This window comes from Caretta caretta, chromosome 1 (genome assembly GCF_965140235.1).
Source record: "Caretta caretta isolate rCarCar2 chromosome 1, rCarCar1.hap1, whole genome shotgun sequence".
Classification (NCBI taxonomy): Eukaryota; Metazoa; Chordata; order Testudines; family Cheloniidae; genus Caretta; species Caretta caretta.
The window spans coordinates 352,525,553-352,541,328 of NC_134206.1; the positions used below are offsets into that span (position 1 = coordinate 352,525,553).

At 56.4% G+C, this 15,776-nt stretch overlaps 1 protein-coding gene across 1 annotated transcript; it reads left to right on the forward strand.

The window, feature by feature from the left end:
* The first annotated feature begins 179 nt into the window (after positions 1-179).
* On the forward strand, positions 180-12,040 carry ARF5 (ARF GTPase 5). The gene is made up of 6 exons (XM_048826811.2): positions 180-355; positions 3,903-3,983; positions 6,010-6,119; positions 6,996-7,067; positions 10,640-10,765; positions 11,365-12,040. The coding sequence occupies exons 1-6, from the start codon at positions 289-291 to the stop codon at positions 11,449-11,451; spliced, it is 543 nt and encodes a 180-aa protein (XP_048682768.1). The 5' UTR covers positions 180-288; the 3' UTR covers positions 11,452-12,040.
* Positions 12,041-15,776: the final 3,736 nt, after the last annotated feature.

Genomic DNA, 15,776 nt, shown 5'->3' on the forward strand with positions numbered 1-15,776 from the left:
CCAGGAGGCGGGGCTAGGGCGGCCGGGAGGCGGGGCTCTGCCGGCCGGGAGGCGTGGCTAAGGCGACCAGGAGGCGGAGCTCGGCCAGGAGGCGGGGCTAGGGCGGCCGGGAGGCGGGGCTCTGCCGGCCGGGAGGCGTGGCTAAGGCGACCAGGAGGCGGGGCTCGGCCAGGAGGCGGGGCTAGGGCGGCCGGGAGGCGGGGCTGCGGCTGGTTCCGGCCGGGCCTGCTCGCAGCGGCGGTATCGGCAGCCTCGGGGCTCGCAGCGCGGCCTCCCCCTCCCGCCGCCATGGGCCTCACGGTCTCCGCCATCTTCTCTCGGATCTTCGGCAAGAAGCAGATGCGGATTCTCATGGGTGAGGCCAGGCCGGGGGGGCCCGAGCCCGCTCCCCGCTGGGCGGCTGCCGCCCCATAGCCCTGTGCTGCCGAGCCCCAGGGGGAGGCGTCGGGCCGCAGGGCCCCGGGGCGGGGGGATGGGTAGGGTCCCCCCCGGAGAAAGAGGGGTCGGGCCGCAGGGCCCCGGCGGGGGGTGGGGGGGATCGGTAGGGTCCCCCCCGGAGAAAGAGGGGTCGGGCCGCAGGGCCCCGGGGCGGGGGGATGGGTAGGGTCCCCCTCAGAGAAAGAGGGGTCGGGCCGCAGGGCCCCGGCGGGGGGTGGGGGGGATCGGTAGGGTCCCCCCCGGAGAAAGAGGGGTCGGGCCGCAGGGCCCCGGGGCGGGGGGACGGGTAGGGTCCCCCCCGGAGAAAGAGGGGTCGGGCCGCAGGGCCCCGGGGCGGGGGGACGGGTAGGGTCCCCCCCGGAGAAAGAGGGGTCGGGCCGCAGGGCCCCGTGGCGGGGGGACGGGTAGGGTCCCCCCCGGAGAAAGAGGGGTCGGGCCGCAGGGCCCCGGGGCGAGGGGACGGGTAGGGTCCCCCCCGGAGAAAGAGGGGTCGGGCCGCAGGGCCCCGGAGGGGGGCGGGGGGACGGGTAGGGTCCCCCCCGGAGAAAGAGGGGTCGGGCCGCAGGGCCCCGGAGGGGGGCGGGGGGATGGGTAGGGTCCCCCCCGGAGAAAGAGGGGTCGGGCCGCAGGGCCCCGGAGGGGGGCGGGGGGATGGGTAGGGTCCCCCCCGGAGAAAGAGGGGTCGGGCCGCAGGGCCCCGGAAGGGGCGGGGGGGATGGGTAGGGTCCCCCCCGGAGAAAGAGGGGTCGGGCCGCAGGGCCACGGGGGGGGATGGGTAGGGTCCCCCCCGGAGAAAGAGGGGTCGGGCCACAGGGCTCTAGGGGTTGGGGGGTGGATAGGGTTCCCCCTGAAGAAGTGGGTTGGGCTGCAGGGCCCTGGGGGATGGGAGTGAGTGGAGAGCCCCCCAAAGGAGTGGGGTTGGGTTGCAGGGCTGGTGGGGGAAGTGATGTTAACCCACCCCCATGGCTAATCCCTCTCGGGTAGCTGGGCCAGGCTGGCTGCTGCTCCCAGAGCAGTGTAGGGGGAGCCCCGCCCTTGCCCAATGCCAGGTCCCTGCCCATGCCCTGCCAGCGCTAGCCCTTATCCCAGAGAATCGGGGACAGCATCGGTCCCTGCTGGAGAATTGCCCTACCTTGGTCCTGTGGGGCTGAGCAGCCCTGCCAGGTGTGGGCACCTGCCCTCCCTGCATCGCTGGGGTGACTGTTATCGCTGTCTCTTGCCCTCTCCCAGGAGGAGTGCAGACGTGTCCCCCCTGGACCTTTAGACCTATAGGACTGAGGGATCCTGTTCCCTTATGGGGCATTGGTCTCTGCTGCAGGGTTTATAGAGCTAGTCCATCCAGCAGAGCAATTCTCATGGAAAGGGCTGTAGCAAAAACTTCAGTGACTCATGGGCTGGGCGATGGGGAGCTGTGGGCATAGGGTCCCTGCACATTCCACTGCAGGTGGTAACAGGGTTCAAGATTGTAACTTCTGGGTCTGCTCGGTGAGCCCTTGATGACAAGAGGGCCAGACTCATGTCCTTGAGCCTGTCTGGGTTGGCTGAGCCAACAGCCCTGAGAGAAGGCTCTGGAGAGTATTGGGACTGTCCTAGGAGAGGGGCTTGGACCACGTAACTGTCAGTCCCCGAAACGGGGTGTTTACTCTGAAACGTAATTCTGGTTGGGCACTGGAGCATAAACTTATCCTTGTGGTGGCTGGACACCTCCAGCCAACGGACTCTTCTGGTGTGGCTGGGTGTGCCTGTGTCATCGAGACACGCTGGAGTTCAGAGATGGGATATGAACCACTCAGCTGGGGTCAGCGGGACTGTTGCCTCCAGCGTGTTTCCCAGCCTCCGTCTAGTGCATTTTAAACGTTTTTGGAAGGGAAGTGCCCCCAGACGAAAGCTCTGCCTGCGAAAGATGCTGACTGTCTTCTGGGTTTGCGTTTACTGAGGCACTTCTGGCTGGTCACTTCGCCGTGCATAACACAAACAGGTGCCTGTGAACCCTGTCAGCGTAAAGCAAGGGGGTTTCCAGAGACTGTCCGAGCAGGGGCTTGACCCGAGCTAGGATCTCGCAGCCCAGGTGCAGTGTAAACAAGTAACAATAATGGAGGATTTTGGGGCGGGTTCTGCAAGGTACAGTGGAGCCTCGGCTCAGTGGCAGGGCCCTAACCCCTTTTAATGAGCAGATGGTCCTAGCTTTTTGACAGGCATGCCGACCGGAGTTCTCCAGTTGGCTGCACCTCGCATGCCTGGCAGTGTCTGTGTAAGCTCCTTTCTACCTGCTTGGGCCCTGTTTCTGACTTTGGGGGGTGTTCGGTCTCCATGAGCCAGTCGAGGCCCAGCAAGGCAGGGCACCTTGTGCTTGTAGTTCTGCGAGGTGGACAAGCTGGACAGAGACCCCAGCTCACTACTTATAGGAGTCCCAGAAGAGCCGTTGAGTGGTAATGGCTCTTGGCCAATACTGACATAGCCCGGATCAGAACAGTGCTTTGTGTCTCTCCTTAGCCTATTGCTGGTACTCTGGGCCACTCTGCTCCCCAGGTAATGCCCTTCTGAACCACCCTCCTTGTAAAGTCTGGGACTACAGTGTCGGTCAGATCAAGCAGAAGAGAAAAGGGAAGCAGAATTCCCTAGGCTTGAAGAGTTCCCCATAGCTTCCTATTGTCTCTGTAGGATGCAGCTGTTCTGTGACAAGCACCTTGTCTTTCCTGAGGGGGAAACTCTAAAGTGTAGGGGTGCTTGCATGTTCTGCCCTGCACTGGACTCTGCCCCCGAACTGGAAATGACACTTGTAGACAGGGCTCTAGAGACATCTGCTTTTCTGTAATGGTGATGTACAGAGCTGGCATATGCTAGCAATTCCTGCTCTGGGCGTCATGTCAAGGGCAGACTGAAGTGACTCCTCCACAACTGATACCAGCTGCCTAGGACTGATCAGAGCAGTGTTGGAGGGAGTGGAACATTTGGGAATCTCACCAGATTCTCCCATCCTGGTGCTCAGAACTGATCTCCACGGAGAGCTTTGCGGAGGGGAAAACTGCTGTTAGATCTCTGCCCCACAGCGTGTGGATTTGCTTGGTGTTCTCTGGGATAATTTCAGCTTTGAAAGCTGCAGAATGCAGGGCAGGGCAGTGGGTTTTATTCTGGGCAGACCTCTCACTTGCTTGTCCTGAATGAATGCCTTGTGGCTGTTTTGGGGGTAGGCTGTACACAAGGGGCTGTGGGTGGGTTTGTAGGCTGTAAACTTGGTAGCCCTTTGTAAAGCTGCCTTGCTAGAATGGCTCTGTCTGAGCCTCTGGGAACATACACTTGGCCCTTGGAGCTGTTAGACTTATCTGCATCATCTCCTGTAAAGAGGGGGTGCTATATACTGGGGTGGTCCTACTCATCAGGGAAACCGGTTATGGGGGCTTTAGGCAGGAGCCAGGTGCTGGTAAGTGACACTGGCCTCTCCCCTCTCTCTCTCGCCATTTCAGTCGGCTTGGACGCTGCTGGTAAAACCACCATCCTGTACAAGCTAAAGCTGGGTGAGATCGTCACCACCATCCCCACCATTGGTAAGTGGCGAAAAGCTGCGCCCCAGCTCTGGTTTGCCTCCAAGGTTGGGAGAGGGGTAATGTGCTGAGGTTCGCAAGCTTTGTAAAGTGACCCCCATCTCTCGGGCTGAGTCGGCAGTGGGGTTGTGCTTCCCCGCAGCTCTCTTGCTCGTTAGCTGGGGGCCATGTCTGAGCTGGGGCTGTATCGTGGCATTGGAATCAGAACAGTTTCTGAAGTCAGCAGGGGTGTTTCACGATGGCTCCTGTCGCATTGCTGAGCTGTGCCACTGGAAGGGCCTTTAAACTGCAGTGAGGCTTGTGTGCCTTGCTGGGCTTTGGCTTGACTTGAGGGGGTACCCACGGCTCCCCAGAGTCGTCTACACTCATGGGGCTAGACTTCCCAACAGGTCAACGAGCGAGACCCAAGCCAACGTCCTTGCACAGTCCCGGCCTGAAGAGCTGACAATCCAATCGCCTGATAAAATGGAGCCATCCCGATGTCTCCAAAGCTGGGGCGGTCGGTCCTGCACACTGGCTGTGTCGGAGCAGCTGTACAAGTTCAGACCGCATGCAAGCGCGTTCATTGACCGTATGTTCCAAACCACCTATGTTTTGCTGTCTCAGCCCTGCTCACTTCGGACCCAGCATACGAGGAGCTGGTCTGACGGATAGCGTGACTGCAGCAGAAGAAAGAGGCTTCCTGTCGGTTCATCTCTGTGGTGTTTATTTTAAATGTTTTATGTGACACTAGTGTTGAAAGTGATGGACTTGCCTGGGCAAGGCACAGCGGCGGCTGATGCTGTGCAAACGCCCCCACACAACTCTGTCAGTAGACCTCATTTCTCTGCTGCTGTTGTCCTGGGCTCCTTGCCAAGCTCCCCTGATTCTCCACTGCCTGCAGCCCCCTACTGTCCGAGCCCTGAGCTCCCCATACACAGCTCTTCCGATGCCCCTCAGTCCCAACCCATTGGCCCTCCGGTATTTTGTTCCCTGTCACCCCACCCCCATGTTGCTGTCACTCATGCTTGTACGGCTGAGAGCTGCCAGGTCTGCGGTGGCTTTAGAGGTGCCAGTGATGGTGGCCTGTGCACAGGTTCACGTTAGAAGAGCAGATGATTGGGTTGCTGGGCCGGACCGTTGGGTCACATGGGAAGGGCTGGGTCTGACTCTGTAAACATTGTCTGACCTTGATTTGGCCTTCACAGTGAGTCCAGCAGAGCTTGTATTTCTTAGCTGTGCAGAACTCTACTGACTGGTAAATGTTTGTCTAGGTGGATTTTTAGAATGGGAGTGCTTGTGGGTTGCTTATTTCTGATCATGGGAAATGAGGTGAGCAGACAAGCAGATTAAAGCTGAACATCAGTTACCTTAGTGCAATTCTAGACTGAGATGAAGCTGTGTGAAAATGTCTCCATCTGATGGTTCTTGACATCTGCTCACCATCTGTATTTGTCTACCTGCTTGAGAGACAAAGTAGGTAGATATGCCTTGAGCACCACTGGACAGAGCTACTTAGCAAGCTCTAGGGTTGCTAGGTCAGAGTTTGTCATGCAGAATCCTCTGCTAGCAGTAAAGCATAAGCTGCAAGGAACACCAGCTTGGCCCACACAGCCTGGGTGAATTTACTGGTAGTGGCTGGGAAGCTGCTTGCTGAGGGAGCAGACGGTAATGTGGAGCTGTACTATGCCTTTTTTAGTCCATTGCCGAGCAGAAATTGTGCTGTGGATGGCTCTGCTGTCTGGGTGGGGATAATCCACTACCCATCCCCCAGAAGTGCTGGTGGGAGGAGAAGGATGCTGCACTGCACCTTCATCGTACTTAAGGCACCCCTGTGACGCTTGTCACCCCATGAATCCTCCCTCCCCCAACTCAAAAATCCCCTGAAATCTTGTGGCGTCTCTGCCGGCAGCGGCTGGTGTTTCCTGTAGTGCACGTCTGTGGTCTGCCAGTTTTCAGGCTGCCATGGTGATTAACTATCTTCAGCAGAGACTCGCTCGTGCTTTTTCTTAAACCCTGTCTCCTCTCACTCCTCCTGTTGCCCTTGCAGGATTCAATGTCGAGACGGTGGAATACAAGAACATCTGCTTCACCGTCTGGGATGTAGGTGGCCAGGACAAAATCCGACCCCTGTGGAGACACTACTTCCAGAACACGCAGGTGGGAGGAGCTGCAGCGGCACTGGGAAAGAGCCCTCTGGATGTGATTGTTGCACAGGGGTCCACTGAGGCCTCCCCTCACCTGCCTGCCTCTGGATAGGAATTAGGAGATAGCAACTGCTTCCATGGCAAAGAACCTGGGATGAAACATGGACCTAGTCCCATGGATGCTGCTCCTGCCCTGGTCATAGGAGCTAGGTTGCTTTGGCCTTCCCAGCAGTTCTGGGTGACCCTCTGATCCCTCTCCCTTCTTGTGGGGGAAGGGCAGTAGCAGTGTCTCATTGATAAAGAGGATAAGGCTTGATTGTGCATTGGTACCAGCAGTTTGTCCTCTTCCTGAGATGATTTAACCAGGGAGCTTGGCTGGAAGGCAGCTCCTGGCTCCCCCCACGCAGCAGTATGCATTGGGGTTACGGGAGTTGCCTGCACCTTCACTGAACCAAGCTGGCACAGTGACACCGACCCTGAGTCAGGCTCTTTCAGAATGAGGCAGGGAAGGCATCTCTGCTCTGAGCCATGAGTAACTTCCTTCGCTCAGCGCAGCGAGATGCTGAAAGTGGGGCTTCTGAAAACTACCCCAGGGCATTTCCCACCCCCTGGCCTCTGTGCGAGCGGAAGCGGCAATAAGAGATGTGGGGTTTTCCTCTGAATGAAGACGCGTGCAAGCCCTTGTTGCTGATCTATAGAATAGCTTTGGAGAAGATACGTGGTTGGGGGTAGGGTGGGAAGTGGTTGCTACGTTGGCAGTGATCTCAGTTGCCATTCCATGGTGTTGGAAAGAGGCTTGTTCCTCTGGTTTTGTGCAGTGTTCCCCTCACTGTGGCATCAGTATCTGTGCTGTGTGAACTGTCTCATGCCTGTCTGCTTTCTTTTACAGGGCCTCATATTTGTTGTGGACAGCAATGACCGAGAGAGAGTGCAGGAGTCTGCAGATGAGCTACAGAAGATGGTGGGTGTGGTTTGGAGAGAGGCTGTGTGTTGTCTCTGTAGGTTTTCAGGCTTGGGGTGACTGGTGGGAAGGTGGAGAATACTAGGTGGGATCTTTCTGGTGTGAAAGCCTAGGAGCTGACAGGGCTAGTAGGACGTGTATCTCAGGTGGCCGAGACTCTGCTAGAGCATATCTCAAGGTAAGTTGGCGTGTGTGGAGCAGGAGCTCAAAACGAGCTGAGCCTGCTTTCCAAATTTGCTTATCCTTAAGACTAGGAATCTAGGTGCTATTGCAACGGACACATGTGCATGCAGAGGTCACTTATACCATCCTCAAAATCCCTTGTGTTTGGAGTAAATTTAACGATACTGCTTCTTCCATAGCCAGGCCTGCTGTCTATGACTGACACTCTGACTCTTCGGGTTCTGAGAAATGAAGTCAATAGGAACTTTGTGCTCAGCATCTCTGTAACATGGGCCCTGGTTATCTTACTGTGTTCACCTCTACAAGGTGAAATGCACTAACAGCTAGTTCCAGAAATCAAAATTGCATACACTACCCATGCCATCCCTTTAGACTAAACCAGCGTCTGCCAGAAATGTTCCATAAACCATAGGTGAGACACATTAAACTCATTTACTAAAACAAAACAAAATTAACCAGAGCCACGTATAGAAAGTGTCTTTGTGTTAGCCGCAGTCCAGTTTTCTCTCTGGATGCAGAGAAGGCCTTTGAGTGGGTTGAATGGACATATTTAGTGGAAACCATGGAATGCATCGATACGGGATGGCTTCTAGAAATGCTGTCTCTTACCAATGGCTGTCAAAAGCAGCCTGGAAGTAAGAGGAAGCTTGGAACTGTTCCCGCCACAGCTGATCTTCCTCAGCGTATGTTGAACATCAGTGTTACAGGGAAGCTGCTTCATGTAGATCCAGTAGACCCATTTACCAGGTGGCAATTCTATCAATGTGCTAAAAAGGCCAGCTCATGTACCCCTAAAATGTACAACCATTACCACTTTCTCATGTGCAGAGGGCTTGATAATTAGTGTCCCATTCCAGCTGTAAACTGCCAGTCCTCTCCTGCATTTGCAGGGGGATACAATTCATTTTTCTGATAGAAAGTATGTATTTCAACCAGTAATCTCTGTTCTGGGGCAGTGGGTCCTATGCCCACTGTGACCCCCCTATAAAAACCAGCTAGATCACCTGCTTATTAAAATACCACTTCTCTACAGCAGTATTCCATTCCTATCTTTGGTGCCTGTCTCACTCCTTCATCAACTGTTGGATTATAAGCCCCACAAGACAGAGATCTATTCCGTACAATTACATGTGCACCCATGATGAAATACACATGCAGCTCTCACTTTGAAAATCTGATCACAAGTGTCACAAGCACTTGGCTGCTGCTGTGCACCAAAATGCTGAGCTTTTCTGGAAGGTCTTGCCCACGGGTAGTAACCAAAAACTGGCTCAAATGCAGCATTAAGGCTGAGAATCCAGGTGTTCGGTCAGGCAACTCCAAAAGTGAAGATTTCTACTGAAAGGTCAATGGGTCTCCAATGCAGGCCTGGTGTGTATCCCGTGGATAGACTCCCATAGCGTTCCTGTTAACAAGGCCATCAGGAATGGACAGTACATCCTAGGTAACATTGCAGGAGAAACCTGGACTCTTGAGTGCTTGGTCTCTCTGTTAATGCTAATTTTTGTATGTGATTTCTTCGGAGCACTGCTCCCTTTCTGTAGAGCTGCATCCTGGCTGTGTGCCTACTACTCTTAGCCAGTCTCAGGAGAACACAGGCTTCAGGCACCCCTCACCCTAAAACCACAGACCCCCTTCTCTTCCCACTTGACTTGACTCTTCCATCCCTGGGAAAACAAACTGAGCCTGAAAAGCTGCCCAGTGTTTGCTGTTCTGAACTGGGTGCCAGTGGTCCCTCTGGCCTGCGTGGGGCAACAGGAGACCATGCCCACAACTCGGCCAGCTTAACCAGCGTTTCTTCAACCATGAGAAAAGGAAATTCCCTTTGGGCCGAGCCTGATCGTAGGCACATCCCAGGCTCGAAGCAGGGGGGTTGGGCCTTCTTGGCAGCTGCAGAGTCAGGATGGGAGTGGGAGCTCCACCAGAATCTTCAGGCTCTTTGGCCGGCAGAAACTGCACTGAACTCCCCTTGCCCCAACCCAGCAGAGGCGCTCTGGAGCAGGGCTTTGGCGCAGTCTGCCCCGTCCTTGCCACATGTCTTTGTTCATCTGGCAGGAGCGCTACATGCACTCAAAGCATTACAACGAGGGGCTGGGGCAAAGCGGGTGCCTGGGAAAGAGGAGACTCGGTCCCATCCCTGATGAGCTCACAGGCTGATCGAGACATGCAGCGAAGGCGAGGGGGAAGGAAGATGCAGGGTGCCTGAGCTCTGTGTTGTGCCGTATGCAGCTGGTTGGTTCTGACTTGCCTGAGTGTGGTCTCCAAAGAAGAGTGGGGGTGGCTAGAGCAGTGCCTGGCAAACCCAAGGGAGAGGGTGCGTGGAAGAAAAGGGAGCTGTTCCAGGTGTAGCGTATAGCATGAAAATAGATCTGAGGACGCACATAGACTGAGGGAGTGGGCTGCTTGGTTAGTACCTGAACTTAAAGAAAAGCCATTCAGTTAGAAAATCCTTCTCTCCTGAATCCAAGAGAACCTCGCACGGGTTCAGAGCAAAAGCTCGAGCATGTGTATTTGTTGGGGAGCAGGCCTGCATGAGACTAGCCACAGTGGGAGCTTCCTGGGGTGCAGAATATATGAATATTTGCCTTATGGCTACCTGGCATGTGTGTGCACCCAGTGGCCTTGGGAGCCAGAGGTGTTTACACTGTCAGAGGGAGAAGGCCGAGAGCCTGGGTGTGAGCTGAGGAGGTGGGAGGAAGGAACATGCTCGAGTGGAGCTGGAGAAAGAGGGGTTCAGTTTTTGCCATGGCTACCCTGGGGAATGGTGTGGTGTGATGTGAGGATGAGCTGTTGGATAAGCTGGGAGGGATAGAGAGGTAATGACTGAAATGCAAAGGAGCTGAGGAAGGGGACCAAGAACAGACCCTGAGGGATGTGGGGGCCCCCAGCAGAGGGTTGAGGAGGAGGTGGCTGGGTGAGCTGAAAAAGCTTTAAATTGGAGCAGTCAGCCCCTCACGCTAGAGCTGTAACGTGGTAATTGTCTCTGTCCTGTGACCAGAACTTGATTGTATGTGAGGTCAGGGCCCCGCTGCATTGCGTGCTGCACAGACACCCTGCCCCACGGAGCTCACAGGTCAAATACACAAGACAGGTGAAAATGGGGGGAGGGAGGCAGGTTTTACCCCCATTTGAGCAGCTGGGGAACTGAAGCACTGAGAGAAGCGTCGTGACCCATGGTGTCTGTGGGAGAGGTGGGAATTGAACCAGATTTCCTGTGTCCCGGTTCAGTGCCCTATCACCAAGCCATCCTCTCATCACTCTGGATTGGTCCCTAGCAGACTGTGGTAGGCTAGAGCGGGCTGAGTCTTGTGATGGAGCAAGCCAGCTGGTTTCACAGGCTGCCTTCCCACTTGGCCTTGGCTAAGCTGGCTTTGCCTCCTCCGTTCCAGCTGCAGGAGGATGAGCTGCGGGATGCGGTCTTGCTGGTGTTTGCTAACAAGCAGGATATGCCCAATGCCATGGCAGTGAGCGAGCTGACAGACAAGCTGGGCCTGCAGACACTCCGCAGCAGAACCGTAAGTGTATACAGGGTCCCGCGATTGCCAGGAGAGGCTGTCCTGAGATTGCGGAAGGGATTGTAGTCTGACTGCTCCATTCTGACTGCCTCTCCTCTGTCTCAGCCTCATGGGCTGTGAAGCTGAAGCAGAGCTGTGAGCAGGGAGCCTGGAGTGTGGGTCGCAAGGGCTGCTGCAGGATTGTGAGGTGACTTGGCAGAGCGGTGTGCGTGGAGCTTGCACTCTGCCTGGCACTAGCTGGCACAGTGCATCTCTCTCCGCTCAGCACTAAACTCTGTCTTGCTTCCCTTTCCCATCCCCAGTGGGTTCTCCAGCAATTGTCTCCTATAGGGCTGAAGAGAACTGGAGACCTTGCTTGCTGACAGTGATATATGGTGTGTTACAAACTAGCCCATCCATCCTCATTTCCCAAGTGCAGTAGGGTGGGATCATGATCCCCATTTTACAGAGGGCAAAACTGAGGCACCCAGGTCACACCGCAAGCTGAAGTGGGATTAGGGTTTGGTGGTGCTTGGCTTCCGGCCCACTAAATGCTACCTCTCGGCATTAGCTGTTGTCTTGCCTGCTGTCTGATTTCCTTCCCTTCCCTTGTTTTTCAGTGGTATGTGCAGGCAACTTGCGCAACCCAGGGCACTGGTCTCTATGACGGACTGGACTGGCTATCGCACGAGCTCTCCAAGCGCTAGGTGGGTGGCCAGCCGGCTCACAGACCAGACGAGCGTCGTGCCCACCTGGGATCTCCATGCCGGGTTTAGTTTAGTTTTTTGGGTTGTTTTTTCCTCCCCACTGTGACCTCGTCTTAAATGATCTTGTGTGTTTATCTGGTAGAACTTGAACCTTGAGGACTCTTCAGGCACCTGCACTAGCCGTGCTCCTGCCTTCCGCTGCCCAGGTGGCACTTTCATGCTAACCGTCCTACCCAACTGCATGTGTTCTTGTGAAGTGGAGCCTGTGCCGTGTCCCAGTGGGGCCTGTTGGGAGGGAGGGAGGGAAGTGGCATTCACTTGCATCTAGCGGGTGGGGGCGGGGTGTGTCTAAGCACTGAGCAGGAGGCGGTGTTCCAGTTACCTCCACTGGCAGCTTGCGAGGAAAGCCGTAGGTAACTGCTTCGGCCGTCCCAACACTGCAGAACAGAACCGTTTCTCCTTTTTATCCTTCCACAAACTTTATAATTGTTTCTCTTGGGGAGGGTGGGGGGCAGGGCAGGGCTGGGACTCTGACTGTGTAATGTGCTATTGTATATCGAGTAATAAAACTCCACCCGTTTGTATCCTGTGCCCTACCTCTTTCTCACCAGCAGATGGTCCCGGCTTTTGTGTGTGAGGGTCAGGGTAACTAAGGAGGTGAACATGGGGAGCTGCAGGGCCACCCTGTGGGGTGGAAGCCAGAGGATTAAATGTACAGAGATGCCTGCCCAAAAGCCCCTCTCAGCCCCTGGGCTCTGGAGTGGAAAGCTAGAGTCCCCAGCATGCTGTGTGCCTGGCCCTGGTTTGGAAAGGAGCGGGCTGGGTGCACTCTGAATGCAGGTGCCACAAGGATTCTGGGCTGTGGGTGCTTGGCAAAGCAGGGTTTATTGCTGACTGTTGCTCCCAGTGTCTCAGGCCATCTCCTGAGTGACCTGCCTAGGTGTGGCACCGACAACCTACAGGATGGGACTGGGTGTAAGCAGCCAGCTGCACCAGATGTGGAAACAGCTGGTGGGATCCAGCTATGTGTCAGAGAAGGAGCTTAACGCAGCGACCTGTTGGCATGTGCTTGGCCGCTGGGCTCAGCGGAGCTCTGCTCGACCCTCCCCTTCTCGCCAAGTGGTGAGGTACTGCCCAGGCCAGTGCTGGGGGAGAGCAGTGCAGGTCTTGTTTTCTCCCCCCAGTCCCATTCTGGTAGGTAGCCGCAGCTAGTGAAGCTCTCCCTGAAAACTGGGCAACTTCCATTAGGTAGCTTAAAACTCGAGGGGGATGGGGCAGTGCTAACTCCGGGCACCCGGGCTTGAAGATTCCGTCCCGTCTCCATGACTCAGGGGGAGGCTGGTGATAAATTTTAGTCTCCTTCATCTCATCACCTGCCCTCCCACATCTCCCCCCTCTACCTGGAATAACAGCTGCCTCCTCAGGTCATGGAGTTATGTTGGCAAAGCCCCTTGCTAGTGCCAATGATGTTACCTGGCCCCTTGGCTTCTTGCATGTCATTTTCATCCTGGCGGGGGCCTGGCTCATGGGGAAGGAAAGTGGAGTAAGGGCTGTGTCTGCCGCCTTCCCCAGGCCACCGGAGAGCTCTGCTGGGGCTCCCTTGGGGAGCGTGGGCTGGTGATGTGACTGTCCAGTGTAATGTAGTGACTAATGGAGACAACCTGCCCATTGTCAACACAGCTGTGGTGAGAGTGAGCACACCCTCGCACGCAGCTGGACAAGGCTCCGTCAGGCGGATGGGAGTGGGGACCTGGAGACTTGGAGTTTGCCTGCCTGGTTCCTGTACATACAGACACCTACATCTGAGGGTGGTCCAGGTGGGTCAAACTAGTGTAGCAGTATGAAGCTGGGACAGAGAACACTTAGAAAACACGGAGTACCCATGGGCTATTCTTGCCAGAAGTGCCTGGGTGCTGCCTTAGACAAAGCGGTATCAGAGAGTGCCCTCTGCAGAGCGATGGCTTAGGCTGGGTTAGTCTCTAGGGAAGTGGTGGAAACTCAAGCACTAGAGAGAGGGTGGCGCACAGGATAACAGTGACGGGAATGACGCTGGGCTGCCCTCAGGGGAATGAGCTCTGTGGTTCTGACCAGTGGTGGACTTGCCCCACTCAGCTTCTCTCCTGTGAGTGTTCGTGTTCTGGAGGCCTCTGAGCCGACCCGCTGTGCTTGCTGCAGACCCACAGTGGCTGAAATGCGTTGCCCAGATAGTAACTCCTAGGTGCTGCTGCTGGGATCGCAATAAAAACCCTTGGCTTGTCCTTGTGGCCGTGTCTTTCCTCCGGCTGCGGCAGCGGGGGCTGCACGGACTGGGGATGGGATGGAGATGAGGTGAAGGCTGATCCCAGCTGGCTTATCTGCATGCTCTGGTTCCTAGACTCCAGGACAGCAGTTGGAGAGAGGGATGGGGTAGGGCCGGGCCAGAATCTCCTGGGAAGGAAGCTCCCTGCTAGGAGATGCTTTTCTTCAACCTGGAGCTGCTCACTCAGAGGGCTGAGCTGCAGGTGCTTTGCGTGAGAGTAGCAGCGACCCGCTGGGCATGGGAGGGAAGGAGCCAGGGTAGAGAAGAGACAGAGGAGGTTTGAAGGGACCCTGGTTGAAAGGGCTTTTCCTCCCGCACCAGTGAGCGAGCTGGGGCAGCCCCAGGTCTGTTCCATGGTGTGAGCAGCAAGCTGGCAAAATGTGGAGGTTGTACATATAAGAAAGCGAAGCTGAGAGGCAGCAGGAGAGCAGGTGAAATGCAATAGAGAGAGAGTGGGGAGAATCCTATGAAAGAGCTATGGACCGGGCAGGGCTCTCTGGGCATGGCTACGCTGCTGTTCAACACCTGCAGCTGGCCCAGGTCAGCTGACTCAGGCTCGTGGGGCTCGCGGGTGTCAGTTTCACTGTAAAATTGGAGGTAGGTCTTCAGTCTCGGGCGGGAGCCCTGGTCCTGTAACCGTCCCCCTGCTTGTGCGGTCCCTGAGGCCGGCTGGAGCCCAAGCCTGAACATCTGCCCTGCAGTTTTACAGCCTGGGAGCCTGAACCCTGTGAGCCTGGCTCAGCTGTGGGTGTGAAGTTGCAGCGTAGACACGCCCTAAGTGAACTGTAACCACCTAGGCAAAAGACAGGCGCGTGGGCAGCTCTGTGAAAGCAGCCACCACAAAACCAGCAGCAGGGGCCGTAGGGATGCCGCTGAAGCGAGGGATCTTAGCGCTAGGCAGGGTCCGAGATGGGGGTGGGTGGACCTGAGACCTGGAGCGACTTGTGCAAGGAGAGCGGGGGGATGAGTGTGAGGAACCTGCAGGCGTGGGGCGGGCCCAGCCAAGGCTGCTCTTCACCCTGGCTCGCAATACAAGGAGGAGGCGACGGTGTGAATGGAGCTAGAGTTAGGGGAGAGTTTGTGGGGTTTTTTAATGCTCTCTGCCTGAGACGGGATCCGCAGAAGCTTCCCCCACGTGCAGGTTATTCCGTAATAGTCCCCTAGGTCTGGGGGATTTCTTGGTCCTGCTGGTGCTGGCCGCTGTCAGGGCCAGGATGAGGCTATTGAGTTAGCTGGGCCGTGCCCTATCAGAGAAATTCCTACTTGCCCCAGAGGCGCTTTTGTGCATCCACAGGGCTCTGAGCGCTGTGGGGGAGCCATTGGGGACGAGGGGTTTGTAGGTGGTGCCTGGACAGTGCCTAGCAGGAGAGGCCCCTGATCTCAGGCAGGGCCTGTGGACATTCCCGTAATGCACGTCAGAAACAGGCATAAAGTTTTTAAGAGATCTTGCTGCTCTCCTCCCGGGGCAGGCATCTTATCTGCCGGGCAGTGAGGAGGCTGCAGTGGCTTTCGACATGCTCTGTCCCTCTCCCGGGGGGAGTGGCCAGACTCCCGGAGCTCCTGGCCCCACTGAAAAGGAAGAGGAGAAACGTGCTGTCATCTGCCAGCATTTCACTCTCATTGCAGTACCTCCGCCACCGGGGGGGCTGGGTGCCCAAGTGGTGGGAAGACCGAGGGCCTGGTCTGGCCTCGCGGGGGATGTTGCCTGGGGAAGTGCGGGTGCTCAGTGGCGTTGCATTGCTAGCTTTCTCCAGGGGAAAGGGGGATTTGGAAGGGAGTGGGACTGTCACCCATGAAGGGTGTATGTTGGACCTGACCCAGTGCTCACTGAAGTCAATGGAAAGTCCCCCTCTTGACTCCAGCAGACATGGGGTCCAACCCATTATTAGGCAGGACTTGCAGTCTCTCACCAGCTGCCGTGATGTAAGGCGTGTGTCACAAAGGCCAGGCCTGCAGGAGCAGAACGTAGGCAGGGATCCCTGCCCAGGTGGCCTACTGGGGTGCAATGGCCCTCCCTGCTTCCTGG

Coding starts and splice junctions, on each gene's coding strand:
- ARF5 (XM_048826811.2), top strand. CDS start 289: ATGGGCCTCACGGTCTCCGCCATCTTCTCTCGGATCTTCGGCAAGAAG. Junction 3,984..6,009: donor CACCACCATCCCCACCATTG/GTAAGTGGCGAA, acceptor TTGCCCTTGCAG/GATTCAATGTCGAGACGGTG. Junction 7,068..10,639: donor CAGATGAGCTACAGAAGATG/GTGGGTGTGGTT, acceptor CCTCCGTTCCAG/CTGCAGGAGGATGAGCTGCG.